This window comes from Leptinotarsa decemlineata, unplaced genomic scaffold, assembly GCF_025532065.1.
Source record: "Leptinotarsa decemlineata unplaced genomic scaffold, Ldec_3_MD MMD2_tig00026328_RagTag_RagTag, whole genome shotgun sequence".
Taxonomy (NCBI): Eukaryota; Metazoa; Arthropoda; class Insecta; order Coleoptera; family Chrysomelidae; genus Leptinotarsa; species Leptinotarsa decemlineata.
In genome coordinates, this window is record NW_027412688.1 from 33,785,007 (window position 1) to 33,806,199 (window position 21,193).

Here is a 21,193-nt window from a genome sequence, read left to right on the forward strand (position 1 = left end):
TTTATTCGAATCACCTTTTTACCTCTCGAAATAACCGAGATAAAGCCTGCACTATAAAATTCAGGTCACGCTATATCTCATTTTTTGTCTCATCGGACAGTCGAGAGTGGAAAATTACTGATTTCTTGTTGATTATTGACTTGTTATTGCCATCTTTTATCAATTATGAGAGTGACTCTAAACAAGTGTTGGTTTATGCCAGAAAATATATGAATCAGAAAAAGGATATTCCAAAATTTTGTATGAGAAGCGACAGCGATGAAGGTCATATTCCAAATGTCATCACACTTTTTTTTTTATTGATTCATTTTCATTCGATTTTTTCAGTGAAAACATAAAACTGGAAGTTGCTTCTCACAGATTGGAGAATGCACTCCAAAGGTATTTTCAAGACAACGGAATGGGTTTTATTGAATTGATCATTAACGTTTGTTTGTATCACCTTGTATATCACTGCATGATTCTACTGGTGAATTCCTGAACAAAAAAAAATCCAATCCATGAATGTATCAAATATTGAATCCGTTCCTAGAATATATTTCATATGTATGAGACTTTCGAATTCAACATGTAGAACAGCTCGATTGGTTACTTAGAAATCAACTCTTCACTGAACATTGAATATTTATTGATGACACGATGAAATTGCCTCTTCCAAGAACATCAGTTCGCAGATGTTGACACTGAAAAGCAATCAGTAGCGGTACTCAGAGCAAATAGTTATGCAACCGATGTATTTCCAACAGTGAGATAAAAAATTACAGACCAATTTCTATCATATGCAATTTTTGTAAAGTGTTTTAGATGCTTCTTGAGAAGACAATCTATTGTCATGTCAGCAACATTATTAGCCCTAATGAACACGGTTTCATGAAAGGACGTTCAACCAACACCAATCTTGTAACAATCACTTAATGCATTGCAGAGGGGTTAACCCCTTTTGGGTTATCCAATGCATTGCATACCCTCTTCAAATCGTATTTTTACAACCGTAAGCAGTACGTCCAACTGAATGGCCTCAAGTCTATATAGCCACATCTGGTGTACCATTAGGATCAAATCTAGGACCCTTACTGTTAATTATGTTCATTAATGATAACGGAGCTGAGATTGATGTCAATTTCCTTTTATACGCAGATGACTTGAAACTATATCACAATATAACATGTTCTAATGATTGCGAACGTCTTACCCTTACTTTAAATCGCATTGCTACATGGTGTCGGAAAAATAATCTATCTCTCAATACATTCAAATGTAATGTAATGTCTCACTCACTGAAAACAAACTCGAATTCACACAACTAAGTCATAAACAATCAAGTTCTGGAGTGTCCTGACACAGTCACTGATCTAGGTGTTACTTTTGACAACGGCAATAAACATATTGACACTATTCTAACAGCAGCTCATCGCATGTACGGATTCTTAGTTAGAAATACAAAAGACTTCGAAAAAGCTTCAACATTGAAAAAAATTCACTTCGATCTAGGCTGGAATATGCATCTGTCGTGTGGAGTCTCTTCTATCAGGTTCATATAAATCAACCAGAAGCCATACAAAGTCGCTTCCTGAAATATATGTCTTTTAAACATGAAGGCACGTATCCTACTGTAGGAATACCCTATTATGAATTGATTGTTACTCACAATTTTTGTAGTCTCGACGTAAGGCGTAAATATTATTAATTTCTTTCTTTATTCAAGGTCATAAACAATATCATTATCTGCTCCCAACTGTTACATATGCTGAATTTTTGGGTTCCTAGACGGTCATCCAGGAATAGTGTCACATTTTATCTCAACATTCCGCGTACAAATTTAATGAAAAAAACTCCAATTCATACTATGTGCGATACCTCTAATACTGTTAGTCATGTCCTAGATATATTCAACTGCCAGATTATACGAATCAAAAGACATTGCTTAGCTAACTGACAGTTCCGTTTTTAATTTTTTTTTCATATTGATTCACAAATTATATTATGTAAGTATATATTTGTAAATGCCACTGTTACTCCCTATTTTGTCATTTGGTTCATCCTGTAGAATCTAATATATAAAAATGGATGTTTGTTGGTTGGTTGGTTGGTTGGTTGGTAAGTGATGAACTTCTACATCGCTCAACCGATCGTGATGAAACTTGACATGTATAGGTAATTTTTCATAGAGAAGGTTTTTAGGCTATCAATTTTTCTGTAACTCGCCACTAGATCGCGCTGTAGAACAATTTTTTGAAGGCACTGTTCTATAACGCTGCGCACGCCTACATTCGTTGATTCTGATTATGTCAAAACATTGGAACCGCAGCGATACCGCAACATAGTACTAGTAGTGTATGAAATAAATAAATATTTTCCATTCGAGAATGAAGTAAATACAGACTAATCACAATTGATCAGAAAAGTACAAAAGAGGAACAATGAATATGGTAACAGCTGACTCTTCTGATATTTTTCTTAATGAATGGAATATAAAAATTATGAAATAAATTCGAATAACTCCATTTATTCCATTTTCTTTCAAAAAGAAAACATTACAACATTTCGTGTTTCATAATGTATTGGATTATTGTTCTTATGTGATATGAAATGAAAAATAAGCAAAGTGGATCCAAATCGATAATTCTAATCCGAAAACTGAATCAGATGGTGAATATTGTGAAGGCAATTTCTTGAATATCTAACAACATGTGGACACTGGATATAACTCAACAAACAGATGGAATCTTCTTGTTTTAGTCTTCAAAATGTTTTTGTTTTATTTATCGCGAACTAGAGTTCCTCTTGATGAATATCTTCGACAAAATAACAGTTGAGGTATAGTTTTGTCCAAATTCTGGAAATAAAAAAAACATTGGCAAAGCTACGGGCAAAGCAAGTAAATGACACCAGTTCAATGTCAATACACCATCGCTTGTCAATAACTTCGCAACTATTCTGTTTCAATATTCCCCTATTCATTTCAACCTGATTAATAGAGTAAGCATTTCTGTTCAAATATCACCACGAAGATACGAATATTCATTACATGTATCAATGTGTATTCAACTGAACATCTGGAGGCGAAACAAGAGAATAAACCGATCGATAAAATCCAGTTCTACTGAAGCAACCTGCAAGTATGTCCTCCAAATTTAACTGGGAATTTCTAATGACTCAATAAGAATTATAATATTAATTCATCAAGGGTGGAAACTTTTGACTGAGAATTATCGATATGACATTTATGACGCATGATTCTTGTTAGGGTACATGAATTTTTAATAACAAATTACACTTAAAACTGATGCTCTCCAATACAAACCATTAGAATATAATGTTTTTCCGAAAATAGTTCGGATTTCAGGAACAGGCATGTAACAACTAAATAATGGAATTATTTAGAATTTTTCATAGTACACATGGACGACATTGATGTCACGCAAGATATCTGAAACTAACTCAGGTACCCGGTGAGGCAAACCAGATACCTGCTACAACAACATAAATATGGGCCCTGAACAACAGATTGACCAGTACGAACTAAGAGTGGAACACTGCAAAGATAGAACTAGGAAACCTATCCGAACACATATATTTGAATGATGCAACTAATTTTTCTTTATTTTCAGTATTTTAAGATGATTATACGTTACAAATTGAATTTGAAGCTTTATAACTCCTATTTAATTATATGCGAGAGCTTTCGACAGCTGGTCGTGCTATCATTATCAAGTTTGAGCAGAGCCTTGATGATAGATAGAATAAAAATGCAGGTGAGGGTTAAAATGCACTTGCTGATAAATAATGGTTTACAGGGAGTTCACACGTTCAAGCTTTGCATAAGTATCTAACCTAGAGAGGCAATAGAAATTCAAAAACACAAGGATTAATTCAATAGAAAAAAAAGCAATGGACATTAATAAAATCTGGCCATCTGTCCTTAATTGGACACAAACAAGATCAGATAATCCTATTAGAAAAAAAACAATTCACGCTCTCCAATGATAATATATAACTGGATAAAATACCAGCATCGTAGTTCCTGCGTTGAGAACAACGGAAACAACAACTCAAGCACCAACTTGGTCACTGCGACCGTTACCACGTAGACGAAACGTCGGGCAGATCACTTGCAGACCACCGTCGAAAAACGATCAAAATAGCTTTCACACAGTTATCTCCGGCCAAGAGAATTCACATACTTTGAATCATTTTTGTTTATTCGTTTATCACGTCTATATATAGAAAAATGATGTATGTAGGTAGCCATGGGCTTTGGGTGTGAAACTGTGACATGAATATTCTGGAATTAAAAAAAGCTAGACTGATATCTGATATGCCTTCATTGTTCATCTTAGAAAAGTAGAGTTTCAGTTATATGTTACATTATGAAATGTATACGTCGTGGACGTGGCATTTATGATCCGGTCTAGATTTACCGATGAGATTCATGAAAGATAGAAATAGAATTATCCTGTTACAGGTTATGAATTCAACGCTTTCGAATATGATCCTATTTTTTTTATGAACTTCAAGAAATAAATTCGAACAATGAAAAGAGTAGGCGTTTTGTGGCAAGTCAACCCACCCGTAAACGATATTTTTGACGATGAAAAACTAATTTCGTGTTTTCCCCCAGACCATTAAATCTTTCACTCACATTTATTGACCATTCTAAGTGGAATTCATTAAAATTCCGATGACGGTGGCAATTTTAGGAGGCTGTCACAAATTATAGAAGAGACAAATCGAATGCATTGTTGAAAAATAGCTTATAAAGTTTTTATAGTTGGAATAAAATCCCAAACTTGAAGTTTTGGTTGTGAAAGTTTTGAGAATGAGGTAATTTGAAGTACGTGACAGAATACTTCTCAAACGAATTCAAATGAAAATGTGGTTTATTGATCATTTTCCCAGGTAATTATGCTGTAGTGAAGAAAAGATAAGAGGTGGAAGTAGATCATTCCCAAATATTTCGTACACTGCTTTATCCTAGAAAACAGAGTCGAACAGTTTTTCATTTCTTAATAGATCTAAGATGAACCATCAACCTTTTTTCACTGAGATGTACAAGCACTGAATAAAATTGAAGGCTATCCACATTGACAATGCACATTGTAGTCAAATCACTGTTCATAGTAGATTCCTTTGAAAATAGTATGAAATACTAAAAAATCCATTCGTCGAATAATAAATATTTGTGCGAAGTGACAACCCGTCATTGTATGTTTATAAACTCGTCAAAAATTAAAGTTTTACGAACTGAGCGAATACTCATTGAACTATCAGTTTATACATTGTTTTACATTGGACCTTTACACTGATATCAGAATAGATTGGATTAGGTTAGGTCAGTTTGACATTTGCAACACTTCAGCGGATTGTCTATCGATTCAGCTTCTATTTTTTCCAGATTCTGGAAGGTTATTAACCCAAAAAAATAATATAAAATTGATAACAATATTCTTATGAGACATCTTTCAAAATGGTTCTTCTGTTTGATGAAACTATCTCGTAACAAGCCATTTTTTGAGTTGCATTTTGAAAGTCAATAACTGAGGATGTTTTTTAAATAATTCGGTAGTCTATTGAATGCACATCAGTTATTATCAGTAGGAGAGCAGAAAAGTATTTTATTTTTACATATTGATAAATGGAAGTGATTTTGAGCACCGGTATTCACCCAATTCATATTGAAATCATTCACTATACTACCTCTATTCTTGAAAATAGGAAGGCATAACTCAGAAATATATAAGGCTGGAAGTGTTATGATTTTATATTTCTGAAAAAACTTTTACAGCTCTCGGTACGAGGAACATTCATGATGCAAAATAGCGCATACGACTCTTCTCTTGCATGTAATACACCATCAGCAATTGAGAATATGTAAGTACCGTTCTCGATTTTTCCTAAGATAGCACTACGAATGAAGCGCTGATATCAAACTCAAACAGCGAACTTTCTAATCTACATATTCAGCAATGCACATTACTGAAACTTTGACATTGGTGGCAGACTTGGAAACTGGTATATCATTCACAGTGAGATCGGGTTTTGTACAGATTTTTTATGGTTGTGAAGCCTCAGATATTGTATCTCATCCAATGTATACGTTGCCAAAGATCTGATTAGTTCATTACACCGTGTTCTAACCGTTTCATCAGAATGATCTGAAATAGGAACAGAGATATCATCTGCATACATTGTAACATGAACATTTCCGGATAGTTTACCAGACAGATACATGACAGAAATAACACAGGGTCCAAAATAGAACCCTGTGGAACACCTATGTTGATATCAGCTAATGCAGAATTCATTGCATTGTTCAGTCCTCAGATATACATATTGTTTGCCATTTTGTAGAAAACTTGTAATCCATGTTAGTGCATTATCTTTCACACCCTAATGGTAAATCTTGTTTTTCAAAATATTATGATCAATGCAGTCGAATATTCAAGTTGAAAAAACCAGTGAAACATCCTACTTTTCATTAAAAACTATCTAGGAAACCACTCATAAACACTTTTTATAAAAAATTCACAAGAATTCATTGAAATGAATACCGAAGTGAAGACATCACAGTAAAACACAGAATTTTCTCTGTATCCACTCTTGTTCTCGTATAAAATCCTATAAAATCCTATCAAGCTTCAATCATTTATCCCTGGCATTGAAACTTGCCTCAATTTCCACTCAACAAGTAAGGTCAACACATCTCTTGGCAATAACTTCTACGATCTCTTCGGAGCAAATGGAATAAGATATGTGGTAGAATATGATCGATAACCAATCGTACGGATCCCACATATTGTCGAATTCAATGAGCTTTTATATAAAAGGATCGGTTTGTAGTGCGTCTTGAGGAATGTTATTTCCTTTCTCATGTTATTCCTTTTCTGAGATCTGTATTCCTCGTCTGACAATGCATGTGGAATATTAGGATAGGATCTTTGCTGAAGAATGTTCGACTGGACAAAAACTAACTGACAGTTTAGGAAAAATGAGCATTTCTGATAGTTGTGGTGGTGAACAGTGATCATTTTTTTACCTTGAGATCGACTATGATCAATTTATCAGAATACATTATACATGTGGGACATGTATAATGTATAATGTATATAACAATGTATAAAACAAAGTCTCAAACATCGTGTTGAATTATTCATAACTCAAAGAGGTGTGGAAGAATAGATTTATTAGGTGATAAGAATTATTATGTTGCATGTAAATACAAGAGAGGTTATGGTATTTGTGATTGTGCATCCATGAATACTTGTTATGTTATGATGGAAACAACGTGCGCAGTACGAGTAGACTCAAGTGCTATGTTATTCACAGTGCTGCGAGTAAAAATATCAATTTTTCACAAAGCTGTTTCACATAAACTGTGGAATATTGAAATCAATCCACTGCAGATAAAAGAAATTGCACGATAGAAGCTGCGAGGGAACTTCGGAAGCTACGAGGAAACTAGGAAGGTTGGAAGCTATTGAAGAAGCTACAGTGTTAGTGAAACGCATTTAAAAACATAAAATGTTTGTGGAAATTGTTAAATCATCATCATGGATATTATTCATATAGTATACTTCAATTTGGCGGGTTGGCTGACTTTGTCCATCTTTCACTGCCTGAATCACTGTGCCTGCTATTTTCGTGAGTACATCGACTTGGGATGTGGGGGTTGAGCAAACCGGCCATCGAATGTCTTCTTCCTCGTAGCCCCGCTGGATACGGGAATGACAGAATCACTTGTAGTTCTGTTATTCCCTAACTGAATGGCATTCTAACGATAGCTCAATCCTGAGGTGTGTGTATGTATCCGTGCCGAGATGATGAATGACACTGAGCCTATCAGCTGTCTCTACGGAACCTTCGAGATACTGGGCGCCATCTCGTCGTAGCATCGCCCTGTCACGGTAATGCGGGGCTCTGCCGTGATTGACCTTCTTTCCCTAGCTACTCGTGGGACTTTCATGGACAGAGTAAACTTGAATTTCTTTTTCTGATGCTGAGTCTACAGAGGAGATGTATGTCGAGCTTACGACTCCAACTGACCTCCGTGTAAACTTAGATCAGGAGCGTGTCTACAGAGGAGATGGATGTCGAGTTTACGGCGCCAACTAACCTCCCTGTAAATTTAGATCAGGAGCGAGAGCTTCTCAACTCTCCAACTCCTGATCCATTAACTGAACTAAAAAAAAGGTTTGGTGGTGCAGTCAGGAAACGACTGAGTCGTCTCCTCAAGAGTGGGGTATCTTATGAAACCGCCTTGCACCAAATTCTTGAGCAGCGTAGGCAGAATCTGTTTCAGGTGGAGGAACAAACTGCCCATGAACAGGTTAGCAAACGTTTGCGCTCAAATAAAGATTCACCAAAACCAGAGGCGAAAAAGCCCTACACGGTTGAATCTAAGGCATCGTCAGGTGTAGCTGACGTGCAAAAACCCTCATATTGGAAGGTTTTCGTGGGTATCAAGTTGGCAATCTTGCACCTTGATTATCCGACTACCACATTAACGATAAAACAGCAGAGCATATATTTTATACTTTATTCGGCAGAGCCGTACTCTTATCATCTGAACTAAAAGACCACTCACCATACAAACCAAGCGGATTCGTTAAGAAGCTGCGTTTAGTCGGTCGAGTCTGACTAGGTGTGAGCCACAATAAACGCTTGCGGGTTGCGGTGGAGGGTCGAATAGACCCACTCACTTTGGATCTTACCTAACCTAACCCAACCTATACTTCAATTTTCTTCTTTTATCTGTATTCTTATTGTTCTGACTCTTCATACGACATTGCCAGCTTGTTTTTGAGGTCGATTTGACAGTAAATTTCAAAACTGAGAGGCATTACATCAACAAAGAATTTATATTTGGAAATTCGTTAAAAAGATATTTGATTGAGTGATACTTATTGAATTGTAACGACGTTTGGTCATTGATGTATTTTTTTCTGCTTTACAAAAATCATATACAAATTTGAACGTGGTTTGAAAGAAGGGGGGGAGTCGTTTTTTTTCAAATTGGTGACATCACAGTCATTTTTGAAACTCACATCCTTCTTGGAAATGAAAAAAATTGGGTCTTACTTCCTCATGAATGAATCATTTCCCTAAAAAACTTTTTCGAATAGTGCAATGGTCTATATTCAGGAATTTCCTTTCGAACTGGTAATATCCCGTGAAAAAATCTCAATAAATCACTTACACCGACGTGCACCCCGTCGACGAAGACCTGTGGCACGAGGATCTGGTCGCAACGCATGCGCTCCTGGATTTCCGCCTGGTATTCCGAGCTCATAAACACGTCGCGTTCCTCGAATTTGACCAGCAGGAGTCGCAGGATCTGCTTCACTTTCATGCACGCCTGATACGTTTCCCGCAGGATGCCCATCGTTGTCGTGTAGACCACCACTTTGCCGGCTTCTTTTTCTTTGTAGTTCTGTAAGAGAAAAAGAGTGTTAGTTTGTGCCGAATTGTTTTTTTCGTTTGTGTGTTTACAAGAATGAAAGAGGCAGAAAGCAGATACATCAAGAATTGAAAACAATATTCTACCAATATTTTCAGAATTGTAAGCATCAATTGTTTATGTAAATATTATTTGATGCTTGACATATGCTGATTTTATTAATATGTATATACTGGCTTTTGTAAATTCTGATGGGATGTATAAAACACCAATAAATTATCTATCTATCTAAAAGTCAATAAATGAAAGTGAAATACGACGATACTGTGTAATTTTGCCAAATAGTACGGATTTGCACAAAAATTTCGATTCAGCTTATACTAATTCCACTAACCCTCTAATTCAATGTTGAACTGTACTGGGGGTTGCTTCTACTCTGGGGGTGGATGCCACTCCTTATCGGGGGTGAAAAATGTGTCAATTGAAGGTAATCCGGGAATCGATAGATTAATTATTCCAAGTAACTTTTGTTATATAATTTTTTTTGTGAAGATCGATACTAGTCGAATTTTTTTCAACCATTTCCACATTTTGCGTATGACTCGAGAAGAAGATTATTTGTTTTCAGTGATGTAGTTTATGAAAAAAAGTGGTTTTATGACATTTTTAAGTGCTTGAAACAAAAACTTCATTTTCATTTTTTGTGATAATCCCCAGCATGGAAACTAAGCGAGTTATGACAAAAAAATATGAAAATCATCTCTCAAATATCATCCCCATTGGCAGTAATTATAAGCAATCCTTTTCATGTAAATACTTGTTTTTTTCTCTAGCTATTTGATCGGTTAGAAATGCTTAGTTTCGAAAAAAAAATTGATTTGAAATGAAAAGGGTAGTCGTAATTTACCAAAAAATTTCCTTTCCGCCAAAATTACTCAAAAATTATCATTTGCAGCTTTGTAGCAATATTTTGCATTTTAATATCATTCTTGGAGTTATTTTGAAAGAAAGGCAATTTTTGCAAAATTCAGATAAATAATCTTTCACTTCAATCTGGAATTTTTCCACAACTGAGCACAACAGTCCATTAAATATTCAAGAACAGATTACAAGTACCTACAATAGTGAAGTGAATTGTGGAATGATAATAATTATTTTCAACTGAACAACAATTTTTTGTCACTGAAAAATACAGGGACAAACAATCATTTTTGTCATAACTCACGTGGTTTTGCTGCTAGGAACATTAATCAAAAATAGAATATTGTATTTTTCAAGCACTCCATGCAGACACTTCCAATTTTGCCATTCAATAATGACTCTTCAAATTTGCTATCAACCATTCTTTTGGTATTTTATTTGGCGAGATGTTTTTATCGCGATAGTTAATTGTCCTGAGCCTGACCTTACTACTGAGAGATTATCGGCTGAGATATTTGTATCTGAAAAATTGGTACCGAGAGGGTACATTACCTCCACAAAACTCTGAAAGTATCAAAATGTGGCATGAGATCATAGTACGCATGCCACAGTTTGCTTCTTTCTTCAAATTGAAGATATCTATACATCTCATGAGATCATAGTACTCATGCCACACTCTGTTATATTTCTTTGAATTGAAAATATCTGTACATCTAAACTCTAGAAGTAACGAAATGTGACACGAGATCACAGTACTCATACCACATCTGTACATCTCATGAAACTCTGAAATTATCAAAATATGGCTTGAGATCATAGTAATTTTGCTACATTTTGCTTCATTTCTTTGAATTGTAGAGATATATACATCTTGCGAAACTCTGGAAGTATCAAAATGGGGCATGGGATCATTGTACTCATGCCACACTCTGCTATATTTCTTCGAACTGAAAAGATCTGTACATTTCACGGAACTCTTAAAGTAACAAGTTGTGACACGAGATCACAGTACTTATACCACACTTCGATTCATTACCTCAAATTGAAAGGATCTGTACATCACATGAAACTCTGAAAGTATCAAAATATGAGATCATAGTAAACTTGCCACATTTTGCTTCATTGAAGAGATTTATACATCTCACGAAACTCTGGAAGTATCGAAATGTGGCTTGAGATCATAGTACTCATGCCACACTTCGCTGTAATCCTTCGAAGTGAAAATATTTGTACATTTCACGAAACTCCAGAAGTAACAAAGTGTGGCATGAGATGGCAGTACTGAAAACACATCCCGCTTCTTTACTTCAAACTGAATGGATCTGTACATCTCATGAAACTCTGAAAGTATCGAAATGTGGCATGAGATCATAGTATCCATGCCACATTTTGCTTTATTTCTCCAAATTGAAGAGATTTATGAATCTCACGAAACTCTTGAAGTATCAAAATATGGCACGAGATCATAATAATAATAATAATAATAATCCACATGCCACATTTCGCTTCATTTCTTCAAATTGAATAGGTTTATACATTTCACGAAACTCTAAGGAAATCATTGTATAGAATGAGATCATAGTTCTCCAGAGTTTCGTTTCATGTGGATATCTTTTCAATTTGAAGAAATGAAGACTTCATTTCCTCAATGACAAGAGACCTATTTCAAATTTTATGAACTAGCGAGATATTCCTCAAATCATTTTCCATTTCTCTGTGTTCAAGAAATTATGGATGCATGACTGGAACTGAAAGTTTGTCCTGCATATGCATAGGTCAACTCAAAGTGAAGAAATTGATTCAGATAATCTCCTGATAATGAAACTTGGTAGGTGAAACGCGCGTCAAAAATATCTCACAGATTTTGAAAGAAGTGATTTCTGAAATAGTTTAGTCAGGTTCATCATGTCATTCAAAACGCAGCCAAAATTATCTAGGAAAAAATTGGTTATTTTACAGATAAAAACCCATTTCATGAATTTTAGTCGAAAAACAAAATGGGTCCAAGTGAATTGTAATGATAGATTAACATAATGTAGTATTGTCACATAGTAGAATTATCAAATTGATCTCTTAATGATTCTTTAGTATATAGACAATGTTGATAAATAATTCATAAACTTCAGGAATTCAGTGATGCTTTCCGCAATGGGAAACTTTCAGTATTGAAACAGACCTTTGTTTAGAGTTGTTGAAAAAGCATGTCAACGCCATTCCTTTACTTCATTTCCTTTTAAGTTTTCATTCGAAAGAAATATCTTGTGTACTTCTACTAAACAAAAGCTTCATTTTCCTATATTTAGAATTTATAACCCACATATCAAACACCACGGGTCGGTTAGTTATTCATCTGCAGGAGATTGAAATTGAAAATATACCAGCAAAACTCTTTGTTTAATTGAAGTCTTTTCATTTTATCCACAGATGTGTATGCCTGGTTCCTATTCATGAAGTTAATTGAAAATATTGATTCGGGTTTTGATTGACATTGTATTGTGAGAGAAATGGGCGATCCAGGGTCGCTGTACTTGAACGGCGGTTTTTTTTTGTAAGGATACAAATGAATATTCAACATTTTTCTCACCTGAATTACTTATTAGATCAGATTAGATTGTCGGAGAGCTCTCCCATGGCCTGATTGACTGCGATCTTTTTAGATCTATTGTGATGCTCCTTGGTTGTTAGAGCTTATTGATTTTCTTGATCTCTTTGATGAGACTCCATAGCCTTGACACTGACCCCTTCATATAGCTGGCAGCCTCTGGTTTCTCTTCCCCGCATCTTGCGTGTCTCAGCCTTGCTATCGCCTCGCATTTACAGAGCACGTGTAGTGCGGTTTCTTCCTCTTTTTGACAGAACCTGTATTGGGTTTCTTCTGTCAGATCCATGTTGCTCATACGTTTCCTGAGTCGGCTATGCCCCGTTAGTAGACCCACCACGACCCTTACAACCTTAGCAATTCTTTCGTGAATCTGGACGATGGTTTCTTCATGAACTCTTTTGCCTGCCTCATTCATGGGAGCTCATTCCACCAATCTTTCAATTCAACCTGCATCCATGCATTTATGAATATCTTTATACGTGCTTCTGCTACCCTGATGCTGACTAATATTTAACACATATCAGCAGATTTCAACTATGTAGAATAGCTATGTAATAGTCGAAGTAACCGATGTAGTAATCTTAAAGGCATTGGCGAAGTCAAGGGCCAAAAAAACCAATACAAAGGAATTATGCCGCAACGAATTAGTCCACGTGGACTGAAGAATTGGCGGTTTTTATTGGATAATTTTTACAAACCGAGTTTTATAATTGGCTGAAGAGTCATAAAATTGAATTTGAAGTCATGTTACGGTGACCAACAGAATATAGCGATGAGTACCGCCGTCGTGTCGTCAATGTTCAGTTCAGGAACTGATCGCGATTTGAGTGTTGAAATTCGATATTGGTGAAGTTATAAATAATTACTTAAAATTTCTGTTATTTGTTCAAAATGTGGCGTTCTTGGACAAGTACTAATAGTAATAACGAGTGTGATAACAACGCAGACTTTTTCCAGTGTAGTAATTCCAATAGCGCTGGTGAACAATGCGAAAAAGAGATACCAGTGAATGAGATTCAGATGCATTTGAATATTGAAACACAGAGAGTATGTTTCAATGTATATAAGAATCTTCATCTTAAGTTTGATTTCGGGTGAAAAAACTATTACAAGCAACATCAGATTTGACCGAAACTCCTTTCTCAACTGTACGTAAAATAGTCAAAAACAAACATTATGAACGCGATTTGATGCGGGATTACCAAAACCTTTAGATGTTCATCTAATAAAATCATTTGAAAAAACAATATACGACTGTTACAAAAGCAATGAGATTCCTACAATTGAAATCATAAGGAAGAAATTGAATACTTCCAGTGATAACGTGAGCTGCTGTGACAAATAAAATAAAATAATAAACAAACGTCAAGCAGTTATGGAAAGGAGAAGAATAGTGGAATTGCGTAACAGATACTTAGAACAAATAACTAAATATAGACAAGAACAATGGCAAATTTCCTATTTGGACGAAACTTGGTATGACACTCACGACACAGTTACGAAAGGGTGGACTGATGGTTCTAGAATGTGTACGCCCAACAGACCTGCAAACAAAGGATTGCGACTAATCATTGTGCATTGCGGAGGAAGTAAAGGATGGGTTCCGAATTCTTTGAAATTATGTGGAAAAAAAACTTGAGGACTGTAATGTTAACTATCATAAGAACATGGAAGCTAATACTTTTGAGGAATGGTTTGAAAACACATTGATCCCCAATTTGGATGTGAATAGTGTAATAGTTCTTGACCACGCTTCCTATCATTCACGACAGCTCAACAAAGTACCGAATAAAAATTCGAGGAAAGATGAAATACAAAGTGTTTTAATGGATAACAATTTGTATTTTGAAGATAGCTATACCAAAAACCAACTACTTTAAGTTTTACAGACAAAAATATTTGAAAAAGTGTATGCCCTTGAGAGTATTGCTGAAAAGTATGGACACACCATATTGAGATTTCTCCCCCTATTTTTGTGTTTTCAATCCCATCGAGGGATTGAAGGATTAAAAAAGTAATTTTAGTGGAAAAAGACTATATGGAGATTGGACACTTCCATATCAATGGTGGAAATGAATTCATTATTGATTTGAATGACGACAGTGATAGTGAAACGAAGAATATGGAAGAGAAATCATCAGAAGCTTTTGAAGAAAGTTAATGAAGTGTTTTTGAAGCGATCGATTGTATGTATATGTGAGTAAGTAGTTAGGTTAGGTTAGGTCACAAGTGAGTGGGTCTATTCGACCCTCCACCGCAACCCGCAAGGGTTTATTGTGGTTCACACCTATTCAAGTGTGAGTAAGATATTTTTTGTGAACGAAAGCTCATATCGGATTGAAATCTTTCTTTTTTGTCAGATAAAGTACTATCCTGATAACCATTGTAATTTCAAAATATCGTCAAATGACGATATCTGTGAGACCTCCGTTAAAGCTAGTTATAGTAGGTTAGATCCAAAGTGAGTGTGTCTATTCGTCCCTCCACCGTAACCCGCAAGGGATTATTGTGACTCATATCTATTCACCAGATAAAACCAGCTTCTTAACGAAGTCGATTAGTTTGTATGGTGAGTGGTCTTTCAGGTCAGATGGTAAGAGTACGGCTTTGCAGAACTCCAAAAACCTGATTCGGTCTCCAGCAGGGCAGGCACAAAATATGTGCTCTACTGTTTCCTCATTTTTCAAATAGAGGTGACGCACACTATTTTCCGACAGTTCAAGTCTCTGCATATGATGATTAAAATGACAGTGACCTGTAAGAAGGCCTGTCAGACATCGTAGTTCACCTCTACTGTAGTCCAAAACTGTTTGGTACCGAGTTCCGAAGGGTGAATGATAGGTTCTAATCCGATGAAGCTGCTTGCGGCACCCTCCTTTGCAAGGGAGTCAGCAGCTTCATTGCCTTCCAGGGCAGTACGGCCAGGAATCCAGACCAGAGAAAATCTGTTAAGTCTTCCTATCGAGAAGAGTCATTTTTGACAATTTGCTACTAATTTATACGTTGCTCGGTAGGAGCCAAGAGCTTCCAACGCCACTTGACTGTCCGAAAATATTTTTATTGACTTATGTATGAGGTTGGATTCTTCTAATCTCTCCGCACACAATTCAATAGCGTAAATTCCCTCTAGCAATACAGTCGCATCGGTTCCTGGTAGGTTGATATCTCTGTCCTAGGTCTGCGGCTTAAAACACCTGCACCAGAACCGAAAGATGTTTTTGATTCATCAGTGAACCAACAACTATCTGCTCTTAATATTTCCTTCTCCCAGAGAATCCAGTTCTCTCTACTCGGGAATAGTACTTTATAAGGCAGTTCTTAGGTGACAGTTAGAGGCATAAAGTCAGAGGTCATTTCCAGAATGCTGTGACTTCCAGTGTCAACCAACAGTCTGTTGCAATCTGCATTAAATTGATTTGTGCAATTGGCAATGTGCACAAGTCTATATACAGTCCATCTAGCCTCCTTCCAGAAAAATATGGGTGAAAGCTAGTACTGAATGATTATAATCTCATTTCCCTCAAAATGAAATTATTACAGAAAAAAAATATGTATCTGTATATTTGCTCAATCGATGGGATTCTTTCTACACAGCTTAACAGATCTACCAAAAACATCTCGAAATGTATTTCAAAAACTATTCAGATGTTAATGTCTGTTGAGCTAGCAGATCCACTTTGAATTTTCATATTGATTTTCCGACCGTGTTCATAGGCTAATTTTGTACTCTTTCCAAAAAGTTTTGCTCGCCATTGAACGCTAGCTTAACGTTAAGCTAGCAAAACCCACAGAACAAACCGTTTTTTTGAATTAGACTGCATCATGATGTTAGCCTTATATTAAGCCTCTATTGACCCCTATCGCCGATTTTCTCAGCGTTGTTATTGAAACTGTGGCGTTTGGTTCGGAATGAATACATTTTTTTATATATGAACATCTATATTTATGTGAATCAATTGAAAACGTTTCACAGATAGTGTTTTCTCTATTCATAATTAGGAATGTAGTGGTGTGCTTCAGAACTTCACCTGATTTCTTGTGTTGATGTGATTTCATCAAAAGCGATATCATATTCTTTTGCAGGTTATCAAGTTCGAAAAAAATATTCAGTTGAACCAGCTCTGGGTCAATCTAATTCAAAAAGAAAACTGGAATGAAAAGAGAAAAATAAATTGAATGATTTAAATTCGAAAACTCAAACCTACTTTGTAGTTGCTTAGAGATGAATTATTACATAACATCGCCTCTAATAATGTCTACCACATTCAAAGACGAATGAAGCCCAACTTGCAGTCCAAGGTCGAAAACCCGTGAAAGTTCACACTTTAAGATTAAACAAACTGAGAGTCTTCTCAGTTCAATGTGGGAATATTAAATGATCATATTGATTTTCAATGAACTTTGAGTCTTGTCCAAATGACCATTTTCGCAGTTTCTATCAATGTGACATACATATCTGATTGCTATCACAAGCATCTTTTTGAATTTCATTGTGTATTTCAATGTTGAGTTGAGGTTAAGTTCACATTAACGGTGGATAAGAAAATGTCTAATAAAAATTGTCTACAAGAACAATATATTCAGGCCAGTCTCAACTCACCTACACAGTAGGATAATGGAGTGACACCTATCATTGAATAACTATTCCCCTGGATAATACCACGAACGGCGTTGGATTATATCCGACAGTTGTCAGTGCAGGATTTTTCACTGAAGTTATTCCTGCATATGTTTGAAGGTGGTTGACAATGTTTCGTGGTGTATTTCATCAGTTCGGACTTCCATTGTCTAATGTAATATAATTTGATTTGAAATTCCTGAAAAAATATTGGAAAGTTTAACCGAAAATAACAATTTTATTTGAACAAAAAAAAACTGAAATAACTTAAACCGAACAACAACCAAAAAAATAAAAATTGAAATATTAATAAAAGTTGAAAATTAAAAATTATTATGAACAAAAATTGAAAAACAAAAATTAAAAGATTCCAAACCAAACCAAGTTATGTCACGACGTTTCGATTGTTAGTATCCACAATCGCCTTCGGGTGATAACTGGACTTATTCCTCCGAAATACGACTATTTATAGGCCATTCGAGTGCTTTTACCTATCCCGTCTTCTCTCTCTCCGCTTCATTGGTTTTAGCGGGAGATGACCGTTTGGGGTCGTTTTTCGTTTCATGAGAGGTTTCCATATGTTACGTATCTCTACGCTAGCTTGACTAAATGCCTTGTTGGACAGCATATACGCGGCTTCTTTGAATTTTCTCCTAAACCAGTGTCCCTCTTTGTGGATGATTTCAGCTTGAGCCCGCTTGATATTATGTTGATGAGTTCAAACATGCTCTGCTATTCCGGATTTGCTGGCTTCTCCTCGCTGTGTGTGTTTCTTGTGCTCAGCAATGCGAACTTTCAATGGCCTCTTAGTTTCACCGCTGTATGATTCTCAGCACCCGCAGGGTATCCGGTAAATGCAATTCTTGGAATCGCAGTCCGCGTTTGGTGGCCTGGTTTTCGTGAGACTGCTACGGATAGTGTTCCCAGATCTGAAGCAGGTCCTGATGTTATACTTGGACCCAATCCTTCGTATCCTTTCCGAAAATCCTCTGATGTAGGAAAGTACTGGCTATGGACGCTTCTCTTCCTTGTGAAGCTTTTGCTATCTTCTAGCTGAAGCCTATTCTAACATCACTCTGGAGTAACCATTCCATTGAAGGTCGTTTTTGATGATGCCTAGTTCCCTTTCGAAACCTTCCTTTGTATTACAAAGCCCGAATTCACGGTCTAGTAGAGTCTTGATGATTCCTCTCTTAGTCGATTGATGGTGATTGGATTTCTGGGTCAGATACTGTCCCTGTGTGAGTGGGTTTTCAGTATACAGATGTTTCCCATTTAGTGTTGTTTCTCTTCACCAATACGTCCAAGAAAGGCAATTCGTTGTCGACATCCTTTTCCATTGTGAAAGTGATGGAAAGACTAACGTTGTTGATTTGCTTCAGGAAAATGTCTAGTTCTGCATTTCCATGATTCCATATTATGAAGGTGTCATCTACCAACCAGACTTGGGGCTTCTTGTGGGCTTATTCAATGACCAGAGTTTCAAACCACTCCAAATATATATATTAGCTATAACCGGTGATAGTGGCGATCCCATTGGCAGTCCCTCATCTTGCGTAAAGAATTCGTCCTTCAGTTGGAAGTAGCAGTTTCATACACAGCATCCTAGTAATTCCATGATTACTTGTATCGGTAAGTTTGTTCTATCTTTCAGGTCCCCATCTTTGGATAGCTTCTTCTGTTTGTGCTTCATCAACAGGAACGTTGGTATAGAGGTTTTCCATGTCGAAACTGATCAGTTGATCCTGCTCTTTAACTTCGATTTCCCCTAGTAGTTCAACGAAATGCCTTGAATTTTCCACAAAAGATGATGTTTTACCTTGCAATGGTTTAATTATTATTATTTATCTAATTTATTTAATTATTATTATCTATTATCAATTATCAATTATTTTTTGGTTGTTGTTTGGTTTCATGTTATTTCTTTGTAATTTCCGTTTTTTTTTCGTTCAAATAAAATTGTTATTTTCGGTTAATCAATTTATATTATATTAGACAATGGAAGTCCGAACTGATGAAATATTCCTGCATATTATGTTGGCGATACAACTGCCGGAATCGATTTTCAATTATTGGAACACACTTGCAGACCGTTTTGGGCTGTTTGGCGACTCATCAGTGCAAGGTAGTGTCTATCATCAACACGAAGTTGATGGTATTCATTCCAGAGTATCATTCCTCAAACTATGATGAAGCTGACAGTTCAGTTAACCAAATAACTTTTACCTCATGCAGTAGCTCAGTTTGTCCAATGGTTTCATGTGAGGAGCAAAATTAATCGTTTCAGATGAATTCATATCTTTTCTTCTTTCCAACCAAATATGGACTACGTTCAAGGGCACAATGGTCTTAAACACGGACCTGTTGTTCATTTCATCTGTTCGCGTCTATTCAGGTCTGGCAATCCACATTATATTACCGAATGACATCAGTTACACCTCCAAGGCAATAAATCACAGCGTTATATTAATATTAGATAGTAATGTATCTAGCAGGTTCATACCTGGGGGCATACCGGAGATTGTAATTGCGCAATACTTTTCAAGATAGGAGACTGAAAGCAAGTTATGGAACAGAGAAAGTTAGAATATCCGATTATTTTTATTTAATGACCTGCTATTTTCGGACAAAATTGTATAATGGTGAAGGATGTTGGCATGAACGTGGCTACAGACTAATCTAAGTAATTTGGCAATGGATGCCAAAAATGAGTTAAGTGTCCAAAATGTTTCATAACTTATATTAAAAAATTCATTTTCCATCATCATGACTCATCAGTCTGATGAGAATGAGTACTATTTAAGAAAAATCGTGTATTGTTTCCTTCTATCATCATTATTACTGGAGATTACAAAAATATTATTTTGAATAAAACCAAAACTTGTATGTTCACCTTATTTTTCAGCCAAATATGTAACGTAACGTAACTTTTCTCATTTTTATGCGATGGGTATTATTGAGATTATTCCATTCAAAGTGATACAATGATCAAGAAATTGAAGGCCACAGCGGACCGATAAAATGATGGAAAAATTGAAGACAATGACATTAATACAACAGAGGTTATTTCTTCGAAACCGAGAAAATGATGAAAAAAACTGAAGGCTAGGCCACTGGAGATGACAACAGAGATGAAACTGTCACGAATGAAATTAACAAATATCTGTTATTATTTTTCAATCATAAGTGACTTTCAAAGTCTAGTTATGCATTATTCTCACAATTGCAGTCAGTGTCACTGACCCAAACAAATTGAACCAATGGAATCAGATTTTCAATAAGAAACATCCGTTTTAATATCCGTTTGTCCATTTCAATTTCATGTATTTTTGTAGCTCCATATCTCATTAAATATTCATTCTACTGTATCGTGGTGTGTAGTGATCGATGGAGAATTTCATACTCTATATATTCATGCTGAACATTTTTTCCAAATTCAAAATATTCGCCTCTCTTCAGCTCATAACTATATGATGTCCTTCGGTCGAAATTTCGCTAACACTTATAATTCCTAAAATCCATTTTTCATTTTGATTTTCTTTTGAATAACCTATCAAGGAGGTTACGTACAGCTCCATCTGCCCGCGAATAGATCAAGCAATAATAATGTATGTATGTCAATACAGATCCCGAGATTGGGAGTAACAAGCAAATA

The 21,193-nt window shown here is 35.8% G+C and overlaps 1 protein-coding gene across 3 annotated transcripts in view; it reads right to left on the bottom strand.

The window, feature by feature from the left end:
* Positions 1-21,193, bottom strand: part of LOC111506701 (glutaredoxin domain-containing cysteine-rich protein CG12206) — an 84,895-nt gene that overhangs the window by 27,211 nt on the left and 36,491 nt on the right. For all 3 annotated transcript variants that reach the window (XM_023161872.2, XM_023161873.2, XM_023161870.2), the window contains one exon: positions 9,197-9,430. In XM_023161872.2, the coding sequence (XP_023017640.2) occupies positions 9,197-9,430 (234 nt within the window). The remainder of the gene's footprint in view (positions 1-9,196; positions 9,431-21,193) is intronic.